The sequence below is a fragment of the Heterodontus francisci genome, chromosome X (assembly GCF_036365525.1).
Source record: "Heterodontus francisci isolate sHetFra1 chromosome X, sHetFra1.hap1, whole genome shotgun sequence".
NCBI lineage: Eukaryota > Metazoa > Chordata > Chondrichthyes > Heterodontiformes > Heterodontidae > Heterodontus > Heterodontus francisci.
Genome location: NC_090421.1, coordinates 8,108,105 through 8,126,820, shown reverse-complemented (window position 1 = coordinate 8,126,820; position 18,716 = coordinate 8,108,105). Strand labels below are relative to the sequence as shown.

The 18,716-nt window shown below is 45.1% G+C and overlaps 1 protein-coding gene across 1 annotated transcript in view; it reads left to right on the top strand.

Annotated features, from left to right (window-relative positions):
• Positions 1-18,716, top strand: part of LOC137358554 (protein lifeguard 2-like) — a 37,647-nt gene that overhangs the window by 11,114 nt on the left and 7,817 nt on the right. Inside the window, exons 3-8 of the mRNA XM_068024521.1 lie at positions 4,269-4,372; positions 5,893-5,957; positions 11,745-11,798; positions 12,193-12,243; positions 13,999-14,038; positions 17,150-17,187. Coding sequence (XP_067880622.1) covers positions 4,269-4,372; positions 5,893-5,957; positions 11,745-11,798; positions 12,193-12,243; positions 13,999-14,038; positions 17,150-17,187 — 352 coding nt within the window. The remainder of the gene's footprint in view (positions 1-4,268; positions 4,373-5,892; positions 5,958-11,744; positions 11,799-12,192; positions 12,244-13,998; positions 14,039-17,149; positions 17,188-18,716) is intronic.

The window sequence follows — 18,716 nt, the reverse complement described above, 5'->3', positions numbered from 1 at the left end:
CAAAAGAACCAATGGTGACATGAGGAAAAACTTTTCTATGCAGCGAGTGGTTAGGATCTGGAACGCACTGCCTGAGAGTATGGTGGAGGCAGATTCAATTGAGGCCTTCAAAAGGGAATGAGATAATTATCTGAAGAGAAAGAAACTTGCTGGGCTATGGGGAAAAGGTGGGGGAGTGGGACTAGCTGAGTTACTCACTCGGAGAGCCAGCATGGACACAATGGGCTGAATGGCCTCCTTCTGTGCTGTAACCATTCTATGATTCTATATCTCCTTATGTGGCTCAGTGTCAAACTTTGTTTGATAATGCTCCTGCCTAGTGCTTTGGGACGTTTTATAACGTTAAAGGAACTATATAAATTCAGGTGGTTGTTGTGGAATTGGCTCTATTGCCAATAATACCAGATGAAGGGTAATTTTTATGAGTGGGCACCAAGTTGTAAAACACCCCCAGACCACCTCAAAAATAAATTCCATACATGATGCACTGTGATCCCACAGTTTGCCACAGGGTGGGGCTGCAACCAGTTTTGGTAACAAATGCTGTATTGTTACAGGAATGATTGGTAGCCACCAAGGGGAGCTGTGTGGAAATGGTTCACTGCTTTGTGATTGCTGTAGTAACTGTATTTCACCACAGTGTGGCTCCACAACCTGCTTTAATACTGCAGTACATTATCGTTAACCCCTTAACCTGCATCATTATATTAACTGGTTATAGGGGGACAGTAGCCTAGTGGTTATGTTACTGGACTAGTAATGCAGAGGCCTGGACTAATGGTCTAGAGATATGAGTTCAAATCCCGCCAAGGCAGCTGGGAATTTAAATGCAATTAAATAAATTTAGAATAAAAAGCTACCATCAGTAATGGTAACCATGAAAGGCCGTTTTAATGTTAAAAAAACTCATCTGGTTCACTAAATTCCTTTCTAAGGAAGGAAATCAGCTTTCCCTACCTGGTCTGGCCTCCATGCCCACAGCAATGTGGGTGATTCTTAACTGCCCTCTGAAATGGCCTAGCCACTCAATTTATTCAAGAGGGCAGCTCACCACCACCTCTTCAAGGGCAATTAGAGGTGGGCAATAAATGCTGGCCTTGCTGCCAGTGTCCACATCCTTTGAATACATTGAAAAGAATGATCTCATTACTGTTCGTGGAATCCTGCTCTACAGAAATTGGCTTCTGCGTTTCTTACTTTACAATGGGGACTATGCTTCATTGGCTATAAAGCGCTTTGGGGCATTCTGAGGTAGTGAAAGGCACGAGAGAACTACAAGTTAGTTTTTAGTTTCTTTTATATGTGGCACTGATTGCGAATTTGTTTCCAAGTCTTTGCAGCCTAGGTCGGAGAAAGATGGGAAATTGAATTTACAACTGGCTCCAGACGGATATCCAGTTCTGTTGTGATGTCTTGGAGGGATTATTAAAACAACCACAATGAGTCTGTTCCAGCTCTTGTGGTGGGAAAGCATGTTCTCAGCCAATCCCTGGACAAGCAGGTCTTATGGTTAATGAAATGTTGAGTAAGTAATAGCAGATCCTTGTAGTTAACACAAAGTGACTGTCTAACATCAGTGGGCTGGAAACGTGCCAGAACTAAGGTGTTAGAACTTAGTCCATCAAACAGGCACGATGGGCTGAATGGCCCCTGTGCTGTATCATTCTGATTCTATAACATAGTGTTCTGCGGTATTAATCAATCAGCAGAAAAATGTAGGGAATCATTATTTAAAGGAAAAAGTGATAACACTGGTTTACATATTTTCCTCACGTGTTTCACAGGAGTGTGCATTGATAATGAATCTTTTAGAATGAATCATGCATGTTAGTATATTAGGATCAGCTTGGCCATGGAGGTTAGGGGGAATTTAGTGAGCAGTGGACAGGTCTATCCTACCTTTTCTGGAGATACGATTGGGTTGAGTTCCTATGGTGCCAAGAATGAGGGTGGTGTACTTTCCTTCGCTCTGTAGGGAAGTGGGATGAGTTGTGGATTTGCTGTCAGGCTTTCCAGGACTGGCTCCTGCCCAGTTCCCAGTTCTAGGTGGAGACTGTTCAGGTTATCCAGTGCTTTGAGTGGCACGCATTCCACTAGTTTAAGTTCGCAGATGACACAAAAATTGGTGATGTCGTAAATAGTGAGGAGGAAAGCCTTAGATTACAGGATGATATAGATGGGCTGGTAAGATGGGCAGAGCAGTGGCAAATGGAATTTAATCCTGAGAAGTGTGAGGTGATGCATTTTGGGAGGACTAACAAGGCAAGGGAATATACAATGGATGGTAGGACCCTAGGAAGTACAGAGGGTCAGAGGGACCTTGGTGTATTTGTCCATAGATCACTGAAGGCAGCAGCACAGGTAGACAAGGTGGTTAGGAAGGCATATGGGATACTTGCCTTTATCAGCCGAGGCATAGAATATAAGAGCAGGGAGGTTATGATGGAGCTGTATAAAACGCTAGTTTGGCCACAGCTGGAGTACTGTGTACAGTTCTGGGCACCACACTATAGGAAGGATGTGATTTGCACTGGAGAGGGTGCAGAGGAGATTCACCAGGATGTTGCCTGGGCTGGGGCATTTCGGCTATGAAGAGAGACTGGAAAGGCTAGGCTTGTTTTCCTTAGAGCAGAGAAGGCTGAGGGGGGACCTGATTGAGGTATACAAAATTATGAGGGGCATAGATAGGGTAGGTCGGAAGAAACTTTTTCCCTTAGCAGAGGGGTCAATAACCAAGGGGCATAGATTTAAGGTAAGGGACAGGAGGTTTAGAGGGGATTTGAGGAAACATTTTTTCACCCAGAGGGTGGTTGGAATCTGGAATGCACTGCCTGACGAGGTGGTAGAGGCAGGAACCCTCACAACATTTAAGAAGTATTTAGATGAGCACTTGAAACGCCATAGCATACAAGACTACGGGCCAAGTGCTGGAAAATGGGATTAGAATAGATAGGTGCTTGATGGCCGGCACAGACACGATGGGCCGAAGGGCATGTTTCTGTGCTGTATAACTCTGTGACTCTAGTCCTGAATTGAAGTCCGTGCGGTGTTGAGGGCAGGGCTTTGCCATGCAGCAGGGGGTGTCTTCTCATTAACAGCAATGAGAATTGTGTTCATCTGTAAATCCCTGGGAGGTCTCCAGCCACGAGATTGAATCTGAGGGAATCACAATGCTAGATATAGTCTCTGTCTGGGATCACTGCCCATATGTTGGGATTTAGGGACAGGGCCAGAGGGGAATTTAGAGCATGCCACCCTGGCTGTATCTTCTCAGTGACACTGATCTCGACATTTTGAATTTTACTGCATGTGGCAATTTGAGGGTTTTGTTCCCAAATGTGTCTTCCATGATTTGGTGGTGTATGTCTCGTTCCCAGGATCCCTCGCAGCTTTTATATGGATTAAAATAACAGAAATTTGTGCAAACATGTTACGGATGTGTTTTAAAAATAGTTTGCCAAGTGCATCAAACCCAAAGGTGGTATGAAGCAGAACAGCATTCTGGACCCCAGCTTGAAGACGTCACCCAAAATGTTTTAGCAGCTGATTGGACTGTAGAAAAAAAAAGAACTTGCATTTCTATCGCGCCGTTCATGACCTCAGGACGTCCTAAAGTGTTTCACAACCGATTAAATACTTTTGAAGTGTAGTTACTGTTGTCATGTAGGAAACACCATGTAGTGTTTTGAAAATTGCATTGTGCATTTTGTCCACTTGAGGCTATCATACACACAGATGTCAGCAGAGGGAGCTGAAAAATGCAAGTCGAAGAATAAAGAAGAATCCATTGTTGCCAACAGCATGCAGTCTCCTATTTTTACTAATTTTGGCTGAACCTTACTTTAGTCCCAAGAACACTGCAAACACGGCAACCAATTTGCACCCAGCAAGCTCCCAAAAGCAGCAAAGATGTTGATTGAGTGATCAATATTGGCCAAAAATTGGGGCGAACTCTCCTGCTCTTCTTTAAAATAGTGCCACAGGATCTCTTACCTGAGAAAACAGATGGAGCCTTGATTTAACATCTCTTCCAAAAGACGGCACCTCCGACAGTGCAGTACTCCCTCAGTACTGCACCGGCATTTGAGCCTTGATTTTTGCGCACAAGGTCTCAGGAGTGGGAATCGAACCCACAATCTCTTGACACGGAGGAGAGAGTGCTACCCACTGAACCAGGGCTGGCTCTGTTATTGTTAGTCTTGCTTTGTAAAGGTGTTTGTCCTCATCCTGGACTGACGGGTGTTTTCAATATCTCTCCCTTTGTTTAGGCCGCAGCCCTAGTTATGGAAGTGGAGGCTTTTCCGGCGAGAGTGAGATTTTTTCCTCCTTCAGCTGGGATGATAAGAATGTACGAAGGGTGTTTATCAGAAAGGTAAATATTTGTACAGCAGTGTCTGAGTCTTCGCTGCAGGGAGCATTGCCAAATGCAACAAGTCCAACTTGCCTTTGTTTGCTGCTTTTTCTTGCTTCCTCTTCCTTTTATTGTCATTCTTTTAACATCCCTGATTTCTTACTTTCCATTTCTCCCATTGCACACTTCCCTTCTCTCTATTTGTGTTTAATTTCCCAGATGTAGCAGAAGGCTTGTGGGGCTGAATGGCCTCTTTCCGTGCTCTAATTTTGTAATGTAGTGCCATGGAATTTCCTTAGTTGGCTTTTTGCAGATTTTCCATTCCAAGTAAACTGTAAAGCTGGGTTCGTTGTTGAATAGACATGGCAGCCGAGCGTGGGCAAATCTCCAATGGCTCTTATTTTAGCAGAGACGTTGACTGATTTTGAAATAAACTGACTGCAATGTTAAAACAGCAGTCAGAGGAATGTATAACGGCCTTGAATTTCCTCCATACTTACGCCCAGAGACCTGGGTAACCAATTATGCAGCCTTAAAGATTGTGGAATTTTGGGCGTGTATGTTACGCATGCGAGAATGACATGCCCGAATCTCCTCGACCGTTTTGCACCCGTCCATTGATCCCGCTGCCCGAATGCAACTCCACCCATAAAGACTGGTCCTCTCCCCAAGTGACAGAACCACGTACACCTTTCCTGCAAATTGCGTCCAGCTTTTTGAGCGCAGTATGAAACTTTGGCTGATCGCTTTTTGCAATTTCTTCTTAAAGTCATACTTTTAAAGAAGAAAAATATCTGGAGTGTGTTGGGCGCTCGACTTGATTTGGGCATAATCTGATGGGACTCGCGGGAATCTTTGGAGCAAAACCGGGCATCGGCAGAATGTGCCCGCAGAATAAGTTCCAGTTCACTGAGGGCATCTCGCGATGGGCCGAAGGGTCTGTTTCTGTGCTGTATAACTCGAAGGTCTGCTCGATCTGGTGTTCATTAACAGGCTGGTGCTGAAATGTTTGAAATGATGTTTTGCATTTAATGTACAAACACTTCAATGTGCAAATAGTCCTGGATGGCTGTTTTTGTGCAAGTGCTAACCGGTTTATTTGAACTCCGTTAACCCCTCCACTAAAATAGCAAGCAAAAGAAGTGGAGAGGAAAGGGGGACTGATCGTGTTGTCTCTTTAAAAGAGCTATTCAATTAATCCCACAGCCCTGTAAATCTTTTCCCATCAAATATTTATCCAATTCCCCTTTTGAAAGTTACTATTGATCTCCTGGAGTCATAACGGCACAGAAGGAGGCCATTCGGCCCATCGAGTCCAAGATCTGTTTCCACCGCATATTCCGGATCATCGTAAACTGCTGCGTGAATTTTTTTTACCCTTTGCGTCACCTTGGTTCTTTTGCCAATTAAGTTAAAATTCGCACAAAGGTGTTTTAACTGTTTGTTGGCTGATATCACACAGGGTAATTTCAAGGCCCTTGTTTCTTTGCTGTTTTGTTATCCTGTGCCAGTGACTGATGGCTTGTTCTTCCCTCTACCAGGTCTATATTATACTGATGATTCAACTCTCCTTCACGGCCGGAGTTATTGCTCTGTTCACATTCTGGTAGGAGATTATTGCTTCTGTGTTCAACAGTGATGGTTTTCAGTTAAGCCAGTCTGTTGACTGGCTCCACTGTATCAGTGCAATGTGACTGTGGAATGTTAAAGTATCTACTGGGAGGCAATAGTGAATGAGAAGGTGTATTTATCATAGTTTGAATTGGATTCTAGAGTTATTCATGGATATTAGAATTTGAGTATTGCTGAAAATAGAGACATGTTGTCAAAGCTTTTCATCTTGCACTCATCAGGACAATCATAAGAATAACCAATGTAAGGTAAAGCAACAACTTACATTGCATGAGAAGAGAGTGCTGATTGGTTGGCAAGTGAACTCTGGTGGAGGCGTTGCCATGGAGAATGCACCAGTTTACAGTGACTGACAGTTAACTGCCAAGCTTTGTTTGAAATTTAAACCAGGCAGCTTGACTCTGGTCAAGGCATTGCCTTGAGAAATGAACCAGTGAATGGCTGACACTTATTTTGTTCGGCTGAAACAGGCGCGATGTGTGTACATGTTCTTTCTGTCTGCAAAGAACAGGGCCCTGTGTATTAATATTTGTAGCTTCCATTATGCGCAAATGCGCCACACTGCGAGCCCTACTGACAATCTTAAATTGGTTATCAGCGTAATTCTTAGCATACTGAGTATTATTTAGTAAATGTTGTCCAATCGCGGAATCACATCTAATGTTGGACATTGTTTTGAGTTTTGCAAAGATGGGCTGGTTGGGTACAGCCCCTACCTTGCCCGTTGTGAACAGTGGAAGGGATATGTTGTTTGATACGAACCGCCAGTCTTTGGGATGTACGGCCTATATACCTAGCATCACACTGGCATTGAAATTCATATATCACATTACTCATTTGCCCGATAGGCAGAATGTCTTTTTGGCTTGATGGCAGCATCCTGTTAGCGGTGAACACCACACGTGTTGCTACTGCATAGTAGCAGCATGAAACAGCTAGCTTCACCTGTTGCTCAAATGTTTGAGATATATTACCCTTCCAGGGTAATTTGAGGTAGACTGGTCACTTTTCAGGGCCAAAAAAGACGGCCTTAGGCCTGTTCATAAGTTTGCGCGATATACAGTGAGAAATGATCTCATCAGGGTAGCCATTGTCGTGCGGTATGTGTTTGATTCGCCCTATTTCAGCATCAAGCTTGCATGGTGAGCAAATGGCTCGGGCCCTATTTATGAGGATGCCGTTAAGGCCAGTCTTATAGCATGTGGAACTGTAAGAATCCCAACACTTGTATTGGCCAGTGAAGGTAGGATTGCAGTAGACCGTGGTAGAGAACCCCTTAACAGATTTACCCCTTAACTAGGTATATAGGCCGTACGTCCCAAAGACTGGCGGATTGTATCAAACAGCATATCCCTTCCACTGTTCACAACGGGCAAGGTGCAGGCCTTACCCAACCAGCTCGTGCTTGCAAAACTCAAAACACAGTGTCCAACATTAGATGTGATTCCGTGATTGGACAACATTTGCTAAATATTCCTCAGCGTGCTAAGAAGTACGCTGACAACTAATTTAAGATTGTCAGTAGGGTTCGCAGTGTGGCTCATTTGCGCGTAATGGAAGCTACATATATCAATACACAGGGCCCTGTTCTTTACAGACAGAAAGAATATGTACAAACATTGCGCCTGTTTCAGCTGAACAAAATAAGTGACAGCCATTCGCTGATTGATTGGTCAAGGCATTGCCCTGAGGAATGAGAGTCAAGCTGCCCGGTTTAAATTTTAAACCGAAAGCTTGGCAGTTAACTGTCAGTCACAGCAAACTGGTGCATTCACCATGGCAACACCTCTACCAATCAGAGTTCACTTATCTTCTCATGCAGTATAAGTTGTTGTTTTCCCTTACATTGGTTATTCTTGTGGATTGTCCTGATGAGTGCAAGACGAAAAGCTTCGACAACATGTCTCTATTTTCAGCAAGACTCAAGTTCTGTACCACTAAATGACTAATTGATATTAGAATTGTTTTCTCTCCATGTTGAATGTTTTTTTTTTAATTTTTGTGCTCTTCAAACTGTTAGTGCTGGAGAATGTTAGCTATTTCAGTAACCAATGGCATGAGGACTTGCTGCATAAGCCTCCCTCTGCCCATCTTCAATGTGGCTCAACTATACTGTCAGAAAAGTACCCTCTATTGAAAGAGGAACAAAGTGCAGGCAGCTGAGCTGGCAGACGGAGGGCCTCCTTCTGTGCTATGTCCTTGCGGCAGCTTTGATGATTGAGCAAGTGCCAAAATGCAGCAACGTGGGCTGTGGGCCTGAACCCACTTGGAACTGGGGTAAGAATAGGCAAGCTGATTTGACATTGGACCAGCTGGGAGAGGAGACCTGCATTCTTTCTGTCCAATCTGGATTCAAACTCGAGCTCCAGAGGAGAAAGGAGATTATGTCTCCAATTATTTATTCGCCATATTTTTACATCGTTTGCAGCCCTCCACTCATGCTGCTTTTTTCTTTTCGATTCCTGACCCCTCATGAAGAAGGCACGTACCTGACCTCCCAAACCTCTGCCAATGCCAGTCTAGAGTTGGTTAGTAGAAATTGCTTGACTTAAGTTGTCACAACTGGCCCTCCAATTTTTCCCTCCTCGCCATGGCTTACTGTCTGACATATGCTCTTTCCACCCTACTGAGAGTGTGAGCTGACTGCATGAAGCGTCACGGCTATCTTTCTGCTTTTTGACAATTATCCAGGAAGTTGAAATTCTCCCTTTTTGTCTCCAGCCCTGTTAAATGATCCGGTCAGTGTTCTTTCCTTGTTTAGCCTGACAATATTCAGCGGTCATGCACGAGCACTCCCCATGCACTGAAGGAGCAGCTGAACAACTGGCGCCAAGAGAGCAGAACCTGCACCAATCTCTCTCAGACCTGCAGTTCCGCGCTTTTCTGCATTTCGCTGTCTTCACGGGCCTGCGCCCATTTTGTGCACTTGCCTCATTCAGGCCTCAGCCCTGGCGCAAAAAAATGATGAAACACTTTCTACAATTCCACATTATTTGTGTTTTTTTTTTCCCTTGTGTGTCCATTTGGAATGGAAACATGGAAGTCTCTGTGGGTGAAGCAGCTCTTAATTTAAGTCTTTGCTTCTGGATGTTATGCTCAGTTTTGTGTTCAGTTATTTTTAAAAACATTTTTCCGTATTTGTGAAATTTTTATCATGTATTTTTCTGAACTTCCCGGAATTCTTTTTTTTAAACCCCAAGCTAAGTTGATTACTGAAGGACCTCAAGTACAGTATTTTACAATTGAGGTGGGACGAGATGAAAGATGGCATGTCAGGGGGATCAGTAGGCACCAGACTCTCTATCTGCAAGCAGTACATGTGGCAAGCAGCAATCGGGGTAACTGTCTCGGCTTGCTCCGAGTCAGCAGGGCAGAGCTTTGCCATTTGCTGAAAGGGCACCAGGCAATTGGCAATATGGGGGTTGGCACTGCCAGTGGTTGTCAAGGTCACCACTTTCCCGAACTGTTCTGCCTGTGGCTCGATCCTGGCTAGCACTGCAATATCTGATAACATTCCGCTGACACTTGGGCAAAATGGGTGATTGATGCGCCAAGCCATATGGGCATCACTTTCCTCTTGTTTCTCACTGAATCGCATGATCCTTCTGCCCATTGTCGCTGTACTGCTGCGTTCCTCAAGGTACAGGAATCACTGGCAACTGGGATATGTTCAACCTGGAGCCTACCCTGGGTGTTGGTAAGCAATTTTGTTTGTGATACAACGTCAAATCCTTGGGAGATGTGAGCAGGGCATGGCATTCAATTGCAAGTTGCATCTTGAATGCTTGCCCTACTTAAGTAAGGGTATGCATGTGATGCAATGACCAAGCTGTCAGTTTGGGTATGGGCTTGGTTTGGACTAGCACTAAATGTTGAACCATTTGATGGGCAACACTTTGCGCCATATAGTCTTGGGCCATGTGCCTGGCACATGGTATCGTTGCATAATCTCGCCTTGCCAGATTTCGTAATGTGTGCCATCTGTGGAGACTGAGTCTTGCCACCATCTCCTGGGACATTGCCATCCTCTGGGAAGGCATCCCTTAGCAGCCCTCCTTGCTCCCACCTCGTGTGGTGGCATGCTAACTTTGCCAGCCATCAAACTGGTTGGGCATCACCCAAATGACATTCCTAGCGTCCATATCTGATGTGTCACTTCTTCCCATCCAGCAATTTTTGCCCTTTGCCATCTGCGAGCATGTGACCACTTACTCATTGAGCAGCAGTAGCCCTTTAATTTTGACCAGCAGCTCTTCAAGGGCTGCATGCTCCGGATTCATCCGACCCTTCCTGACTATTCTCCCTGTGCAAGAGTCGTGCAGGAAAAGTGTTCAAATGTGATTCATGAGCTGGCCTCCCACTCTCTGGTGAGACCAGCTCTTTACTCCCATGGCATGGAATTCAAGCCACGCAAAGTGCACTCACCAACTGTAGCTGCGATCACTGACAACATATTCATGTCTCGAAATATACGTTTCACTTCACCATCAAAGGTTTCAAGTTCTGAGCACAAAGAGCCAGTTTTCACAAATAATAACCATACTTGCATTTACGTTGTGGCTTTAGGGCGCAAAAGTTACTCCAAGCACTTCACATGGTGAAATAACCTGTGCACACCAAGATCCCACAAATATCAATGTGATGAACAATCGGTTCCTCTGGTTTTTTTTTTTTATTTGTGGTGTTGATTGGAGAGGAACGTTGACCCAGCTCTCTGGGAGAACTCCCCTGCTCTTCTTTGAATTGTGCCGTGGGATCTTTCACATCCACCTGGAAAATTGAGGTGGGGCCTTTCATGTCACAAAGGGTTACTCCTCAGTCAATACAGCACTCCCTTAGTACTGTACTGGAGTGTGAACCTGGATTGAAAACCTAAAACCTGGGGTGGGGCATGAACCAACTTCCTGTTGACCCAGAGGTGAGAGTTCAGCTGTTCCATGACCTTTGTCAATGTGTTGGCTTTTTCCCCTCGTGCAGCTCCTATAGCGGTCTTCTGGGAGTAGAACAAGAGCAACCTGGCTCATTTACTATTTCCCTCTTGAGAGGTTCCTAACCTGCACTTGCACTGCATCCCTCTTCCTATCCCAACTGGCACGGCCAAGATTGCAAAATCGTCATGTGGGCATTTTGAGGGCACCTGGGCCAAACATCAGTTGTTTAATAATGGCAAGTCTGTGCATGCTCATCTCCCTCTCCCCTGGCACAAGAGACTGGTGAGCTTGCCATGGGAAAATGGGGAGATGGGGGTGGGGGAATGAATTGGGCAAAGAAGTGATGTTTATGGAAAGGTTTAAAAAGTGCTGACCAATTTGACGATATTGTTTTTTAAGTGAAGAGTCAATGGGTTTTGAGAGCAGGAGGTGGGGTGGATGTTGCCAGGAGAGATATTCATGAAAAGGGCGACCCAGTAACACCATGTGTGGAGCGGCCCTCCGTTCAGTGGGCACAAGTTTGAACTTCACTGCCCTCGGTGGGGCAAGTTCTGCGTGCCACCTGCGCTGCTGGAAGAAAGGGCTGGGTTACGTGGCGGGTAGTCTGCTGCACCCAGATTGCTCCTGGGTTAGAGATGCCATGAATTCGCAGCTGATTTTTGCCCTGGCTTTGTGACTGAACGGGCAGTGCCCGCAAGAGAGACCTGCTCATTGCAACTCCTCCGGCAGTGAGAGAGGACTCTACCTTTGGAACATGAGTCAGGTTATCCTCCAATTAAAGTGTGAGTGTCTCCTGCATTGGTATTTCATTGTTTCTTTTTTCCTTCCAGTGACCCTGTCAAGATTTACATTCAGGCACGTCCTGGCTGGTATTGGGCTTCATAGTAAGTGTGAATTATTAGTGTCCCGATTGCTATGTTGTGAATGTGTGTGGAAATATGTCCCCATATCTGTGTAGTATGTGTGTGTGTATCTGTGTGTTTGTGTACTTTGTGTGTGTAGCTGTAAATAGCGATGTTCTATGTACGTGCATCTCCCGTCAGGAAGTACATATGATTGCCACACCACATTTAAGGGGAACTAGATTAGTACATGAGGGAAAGAGAAGGATATGCTGATAGCGTGAGATGAGGTAAGACGGGAGGAGGCTCCTGTGGAGTATAAACATCGACATAGACCTGTAGGGCCGAATGGCCTGTTTTCTGTGCTGTAAATTCTGTGTAAACATTTTAACAGCCCTCATTGCAGTCACTTTAACATCTCTTTTCCTATTCACAGTGCTGTCTTCTTTGTTACCTATATGACCCTGGCCTGCTGCCCTGGACCAAGGTAATTATATTTAGGCAGATTAACTACTAAAATGGGTAATAGTGTACAGTATATCTGGAAGGTGCATGAATTCTATTTTGAATCTTCCCTACTTAATAAGCCAGTGGTTAGTATCGTGTATGGTTTATCCGTTTGGAGGACATTTTGTGTCATTGTGTGGCTCTGGAGTTGTTTTTTTGAAGTCTTGGGCTATCCAAAACCCTAAATGATTTGAATGAACCCTGATTTTGAGGCACTTGTCAGGTATTTTGTAGGCCTCACGAAGCTAGGGGGAAAGCCTGCCTTTACAGCAGACGTCAGAGTCCGGAACCAATTCCCAAAACAAGACTTCTTTGCCCGTTTTCCCCCTGCCCCGCCCCAAGGCCAATTCCTTGTTTCATTTGGGTCAAGGGATTGTTGTCCATTGAGAGTACAGGATTGGTAAGCTTGCTCTGTTTTGTGGGGGACGTTTTCCTGCGTCTGTGGCCAGATGCACTGCGTGAATGCTGTGAATATCAGAAAATCGGGAAGGCTGAAGCAAAGGAACCTGCCCAATTTTCCGATGTTGCCTCGGCCCAGGAGTTCCAGTGTGCCCAGGTCCAGGAAAATCGCCCGTTATACCTCCTGCCTTGAGAGTTATTTTCTCTGAAAGAAAGACTTGTGTTTCCATGGCACCTTGCATCACCTCAGGCCATCCCAAAGCACTTTACAGCCAACGAAGTGATTTTTGAAGTGTGGTCACTGTGTTCTTCTTCTTTGGCCTCCTTGTCTCGGGAGACAATGGGTAAGCGCCTGGAGGTGGTCAGTGGTTTGTGGAGCAGCGCCTGGAGTGTCTATAAAGGCCAATATTAGAGTGACAGGCTCTTCCACAGGTGCTGCAGAAAAAATTGGTTGTCGGGGTTGTTGTACAGTTGGCTCTCCCCTTGCGCTTCTGTCTTTTTTCCTGCCAACTGCTACGTCTCTTCGACTTGCCACACTTTAGCCCCACCTTTATGGCTGCCCGCCAGCTCTGGCGATCACTGGTCACTGTGTTACAATGTAGGAAACACAGCAGCCAATTTGCACACAGCAAGCTCCCACAAACAGCAATGTGATAATGACCAGATAATCTCTTTTAATGACGTTGGTTGAGGGATAAATATTGGGTCAGGTCACTGGGTCAGTGATTGATCTGTATCTTAATTCCATCTGCCCATCTTGGTTCCATATCCCAATGCCCTTGCCGAGCAAAAATCTATTGATTTCCGTTTTGAACTTTCCAATTGAGCCCCCCACCAGTCTCAACAGCTTTTTTGGGGGAGAGAGTTCCAGATTTCTATTGTCACCTGTTCTTTCTCATACGTGTTGCACTGCCTATCAGCGCACAGTTTCCCCAGAGCCTATCAAGCTCGGTCTTACTCTCTGAGTGTGTGGAGGGTGCATATCATTCAAGAAGCGGAGAGACCTTACTAATATCCTTGATATTCTTCAGTACACAAGTGAAATTTCCTGGTCCTTGTGCAGTAGCTGTTGCAAGCAACAAACCAAACTTCCATTCTTAAAGGGGATTGTCCCTGTATCGTGAACCTAGCAGGACCCTGCAACACCCACTCCCCCGCCCCCCAATCCAGTTGCATTATGCACATTGTTCACAGTGACAGGTTCTGAAAGTTTGTTGCTTTACAGAACAGTAGATAAAGTTTGCCGAACAATTTGTAGCACCCCTTTTAAGAATTCCCAGGAACCGATTGGCAAACTGTAATAGTTAACCCCGAACTGTGCTTTTGTGTGTTCCAGGAGGTATTTTCCATGGAACCTGATCCTCCTGAGCATTTTTGTAAGTATTGTGACTTGAAGAATAAAAGAATCTTTGTTTCTGTGCCTCCCTTCCTCAACAGTTAATTGTACTCTTAATACTACTAAGCAGGTTGTAGGTAACAATTCCCCCATAGAGCCAACACCCACATGAAAGCCAACCTGCATATCATGCGTGAACTTTATTGGAGCTATTTGCACTGGAGAGGTACATGTGTCCGAAATGATGAGCAAATGACTGACTGCTTCTCCTTCAGCAGACGTGCCTGAGCCTCAACCCTCGGCTCTTTAATTCCAACAGGCTTACTGTGTACCTGTAGAGGAGTCTGCATCATGCCTTGCCATCTGCAGTGTGCTGAGACCACAGGCATTTGCATTGGCACTTGGGGCAGGAACCCTGTCTTGTGTAATCGTGAAATGAGCTGATTTTACTGGCTTAGACTGCCTGGCTTTTCTCAGCAGTTCTGTTTAATGTCAGGATATCTAACTCTAACTATGAAGAGGTAAGATTGGCACCAAGATGTGCATGAGCAGGACAATACCAGCTGGGAGGGAACTAATTGGCTTTTACCAGGATGAGGGCATCACTGGCAAATTTGACATTTATGACCCATCCCTAGTTGCCCTTGAGAAAGCTTGAATCGATTCTTGTCATTCTGTGTAGTAGTCTGATACTACTGAGTGGCTTGCTTGGCAAGAAGTGGCTGCGAGTTGGTGTGGGATTGGAGTCGCATATAGACCAGACCGGGTAAGGATGGTGGGTTTCCTTCCCGAAAGAACATGAAGAAGCCAGTTGGGTTTTTACGACAATCTGACGGTTTTGTGATCACTTTTACTGCCACCAACTTTCTATTTCCAGATTTTCTTTAAGTTGAATTCAAATTCTCAGACTGCTGTGGTGGGATTTGAACTCTGGATTCCTAGTTCAGTAATATAACCACACCACTGCCATACCCATGAGGAAGCACCAGAGAAACTCTTCAATCTTGAGTGCAGACAATTGAGAGAGACATTATTGAGGTATATCGAATATTAACCAGTACTGGAACAATAGAACAGGAGGAGGCCTTTCAGCCCCTCGATCCTAATCTGCCATTAAATTGGATCATGGCTGATCTGTACCTTTTTAACTCCATCTATCTGCCTTGCATCCATATCCCGTAATACCCTTCCCCGACAAAAATCCAACCGTCTCCGTTCTTAAAATTTTCATATAAGCTTTTTGAGGAAGAAAATTCCAGATTTCCACTCCCCTTTGTGTGAAGAAGTGCTTCCTGACATCACCCCTGAGCAGCCTGGCTCTAATTTTAAAGTTAAGCCTGTTTGTTCGGGACTCCCCCCACCCCCATCAGAGGAAATAGGGTTGACAGAGAAACTATCAACTCCTTTAATCATGAACAACCATCCATGCTCGCACGGAGGGGATGCGGACATGAGTTATCTACAGATATGGTTTGGGAACATACTTGCCTAACAGCAGTTAGCCGATTCTGTCAGTCCCATGCTGAGCTTACAGTTCAAGGCTGCTTTGGGAATGAGCCTTTGTTGTGAATATTCCCCCCCTTGGTCTAATCAGTAGGTGTTTAGTACCTCCATGTCGATCAGTTTATCTGATCTGTGCTAGTCTTCGAAGGAAGAGAATTTTTAAAAATCAAGTCAGGCAACAGGGTGACTGTGTATATTGATCTCTGCACCGTCACTGGAATTCAATAAAATCACTTCTTAATCTTCAATACTAAGAACATAAGAAATAGGAGCAGGAGTAGGCCATTCAGCCCTTCGAGTCCACTCCACCATTCAATGAGATCATGACTGATCTACTTCAACACCATTTTCCTGCACTATTCCTGTATCCCTAGATGTTTTTAATATGTAGTCTTGAATATACTCAACGACTGAATCTCCACAGCCCTCTGGGGCAGAGAATTCCAAAGATTCATCACCCTCTGAGTGAAGAAATTCCTCTTCATCTCAATTCTAAATGGTCTGCCCCTTATTCTGAGAATGTGTCGCCTGGTTCCAGACTCTCCAGCCAGGGGAACCATCCTTCCTGTATCAACCCTGTCGAGACCTGTAAGAATTTTGTATGTTTGAATGAGATCACCTCTCGTTCTTCTAAACCCCAGAGAATAAAGGTCCAGTCTATTTTAATCTTTCCTCAGGACAATCCTTCCATCCCAGGAACTAGCTTGGTGAACCTCCCTCCCTGCCTGGATGCAGGTTCAGCCAAAGACCACCCTGCAGAGGGATTTCCTCCCATGCACTGCCCCCCCATAGTGAAGCCCCCTCTCAGTTACTTATCCTTTACTGCAGCTGGCTGCTGCTCTTAAGCTGGAAGATCTCTGATTGACCCTTCAGCTTTGAGAGCCCGCCCTCTGCCCTTCATTAGACAGAGAACCTGTCTCCATGCCAATTCAGGGGGTGCCCCAGGCAAAATCCCAAAGAGCGACTGTTTCCTGCCCCCCAATATGAAAATGCAGTCTTACAACGTCCCCACAAGAGACTTGACTAATGGGCCTGTCACTTCCTAGTTTATCTCTCTTACCCTTCTTAAATAACTGCTTCATGGAAATGCCATGAATGGAGAATGAGGAGGCACAGGTTCAGACTAATGATTGTCAAATGTCGGGCTGTTGTCAGAAAATTCTTCATGAAAAGAGTGATCCGACGTCTGAGTGTGGTGGTGGAGGTGGAATCCTTTGAGACAGATAAGTGATAGGAAAATCTTGCAGTATCCTCGTCCATGTGAGCCGAGATGGGCCAAATAGCCTATGTTCATCTGTATTTGTCTTGCGAAGCTGATTGTCTGTCTGAGCTGAAAACCAGTCCGGAATTAAGGCGGGGGGACTCCAGGACAGCAGCTCAAAACCATGATGGAAGGATCTCAACGTAGCACCAGTGACCAGGAGAAAGCCATTGATTCAACGCAATCCTCCAAATAATACATGTTCAATAAATACGCACATAGTATACACACACATCCCTTGGTGTATGGTCTTTGCTATTTTTTCATCGATATATTAGGACAGATAATAGCGTTGTTTGATTCCCAATGAGGTCAGCTTTGATTAGTCGTGTGCATGTTGTGTCTTGTGTAGCATTAACCAATGGTGTTTCTAATCACTCTCTGCAGACCCTGGCCATGTCTTACATGACTGGAATGATGTCAAGGTATTGCAATAATTAACCCATTTCATTCTCTGTTTTGGTATTAACTGCTTTCCTTTGTGTTTAACCTTTCCAAAGACCGCCAGCTTTGCATGCATGCTTGGATTTATTTCAAGGTATTTCTTTTTTAAGTGATTTGTGCTTTGAAGTGACTGCGTGTTGATAAGACAGTCTTTTGCTTTTATTTTGTAACCGTCCTGCCTCGCTATGAAAGACAAAATTCACAACGGTCAGCTGTGCGATTGTATGTCGGTGTCTTTTCATTCAGAAGTGGTCAATGATTAGAAATATTAACAAACGAGCTGAATTGTGAGCCATTTCTTAAAGGGGCCATACACACGCCACAGGTTTGAAAACCAGTATGAAGATAACGCTGTGGATAAAAGGTTATGTAGAATGCTGCACATGATTTTGTACAAGAGGAGGAGGCCCCCGAACCTTTTGATTAAAGCATACAGCCCCAATCTGGCATGCCAGAATATTCCTTAGAATTACAATACAGATGAGCAGCTATTTCCACTGGTCATTGAGTTGGAAACTGGAGGGCATTGATTTAAAATTGTCACCAAAATGATGAAGCGAGAGGTTAGGAGATTTTTTACTTAGGGGGTTGTTAGGACATAGAATGTCGAATCTGCATCGGTTCCCCTTTAACTCACTCCATTGAATTTAAAATCCTCATCTCTGTCTTCAAATTCCTTCCATTGCTTTGCTCTCTCCTATCTCTACAATCCCTTCTGGCCTGCCCCCCCTGCCCCATCCCCAATGTCCTGTTCCTCTGGCCCTTTGTGTGCTCCCCCCCACCCCCTCCCCTCCCCCGCTGTTTTGCCTCACCATTGTTGGCAGAGCCTCTAGCTGTGTGGGCCCCACACTCTGGAACCCCTCCCTAAATCCCATCCACCCCTCCTCCTTTCTCTCTACCCTTTTAAAAACTAAAAGCCCATCTATATGACCAAACCTTCAGTCTCCCTCCGTGATTCAGTGTCCATTCCCATCTATCTCCAAGGTGAATGACCTCGGGCCACCTTGTGTTAGAAGTGCTTTTGCAAATGCAAGTTGCCATTGACGTAAGAAAGCACCTCAAGACTTGAGCTGTTAATATCAACAATAATTTCTAGCTGTAATTTTTTTTTGGGGGGGTGCAGGGAAGAATGGTTTCTCCTATGTTGATTGCCTGGAAAGTGGCATTGAAATCAAATATGTCCCTCAGATGAGTGTTGTTTCCCTGGTTTGTTTTAATTAGCTGATTGTATCTGGGATGTAGAAGGGGCGAAAACCTGAGTCCATGGGTTGGGGGAGGTGGGCACAAATTGGCCAGGGCTCTTAGAGTCACAGAGAGATACAACACCGAAACAGGCCCTTCGGCCCAACAAGTCCACGCCGACCATCAACCACCCATTTATACTAATCCTACACTAATCCCATTTCCCTCTCTCGTCCCCACCTTCCCTCAATTCCCCTACCACCTACCTACACTAGGGGCAATTTACAATGGCCAATTTACCTGTCAACCCGCAAATCTTTGGCATGTG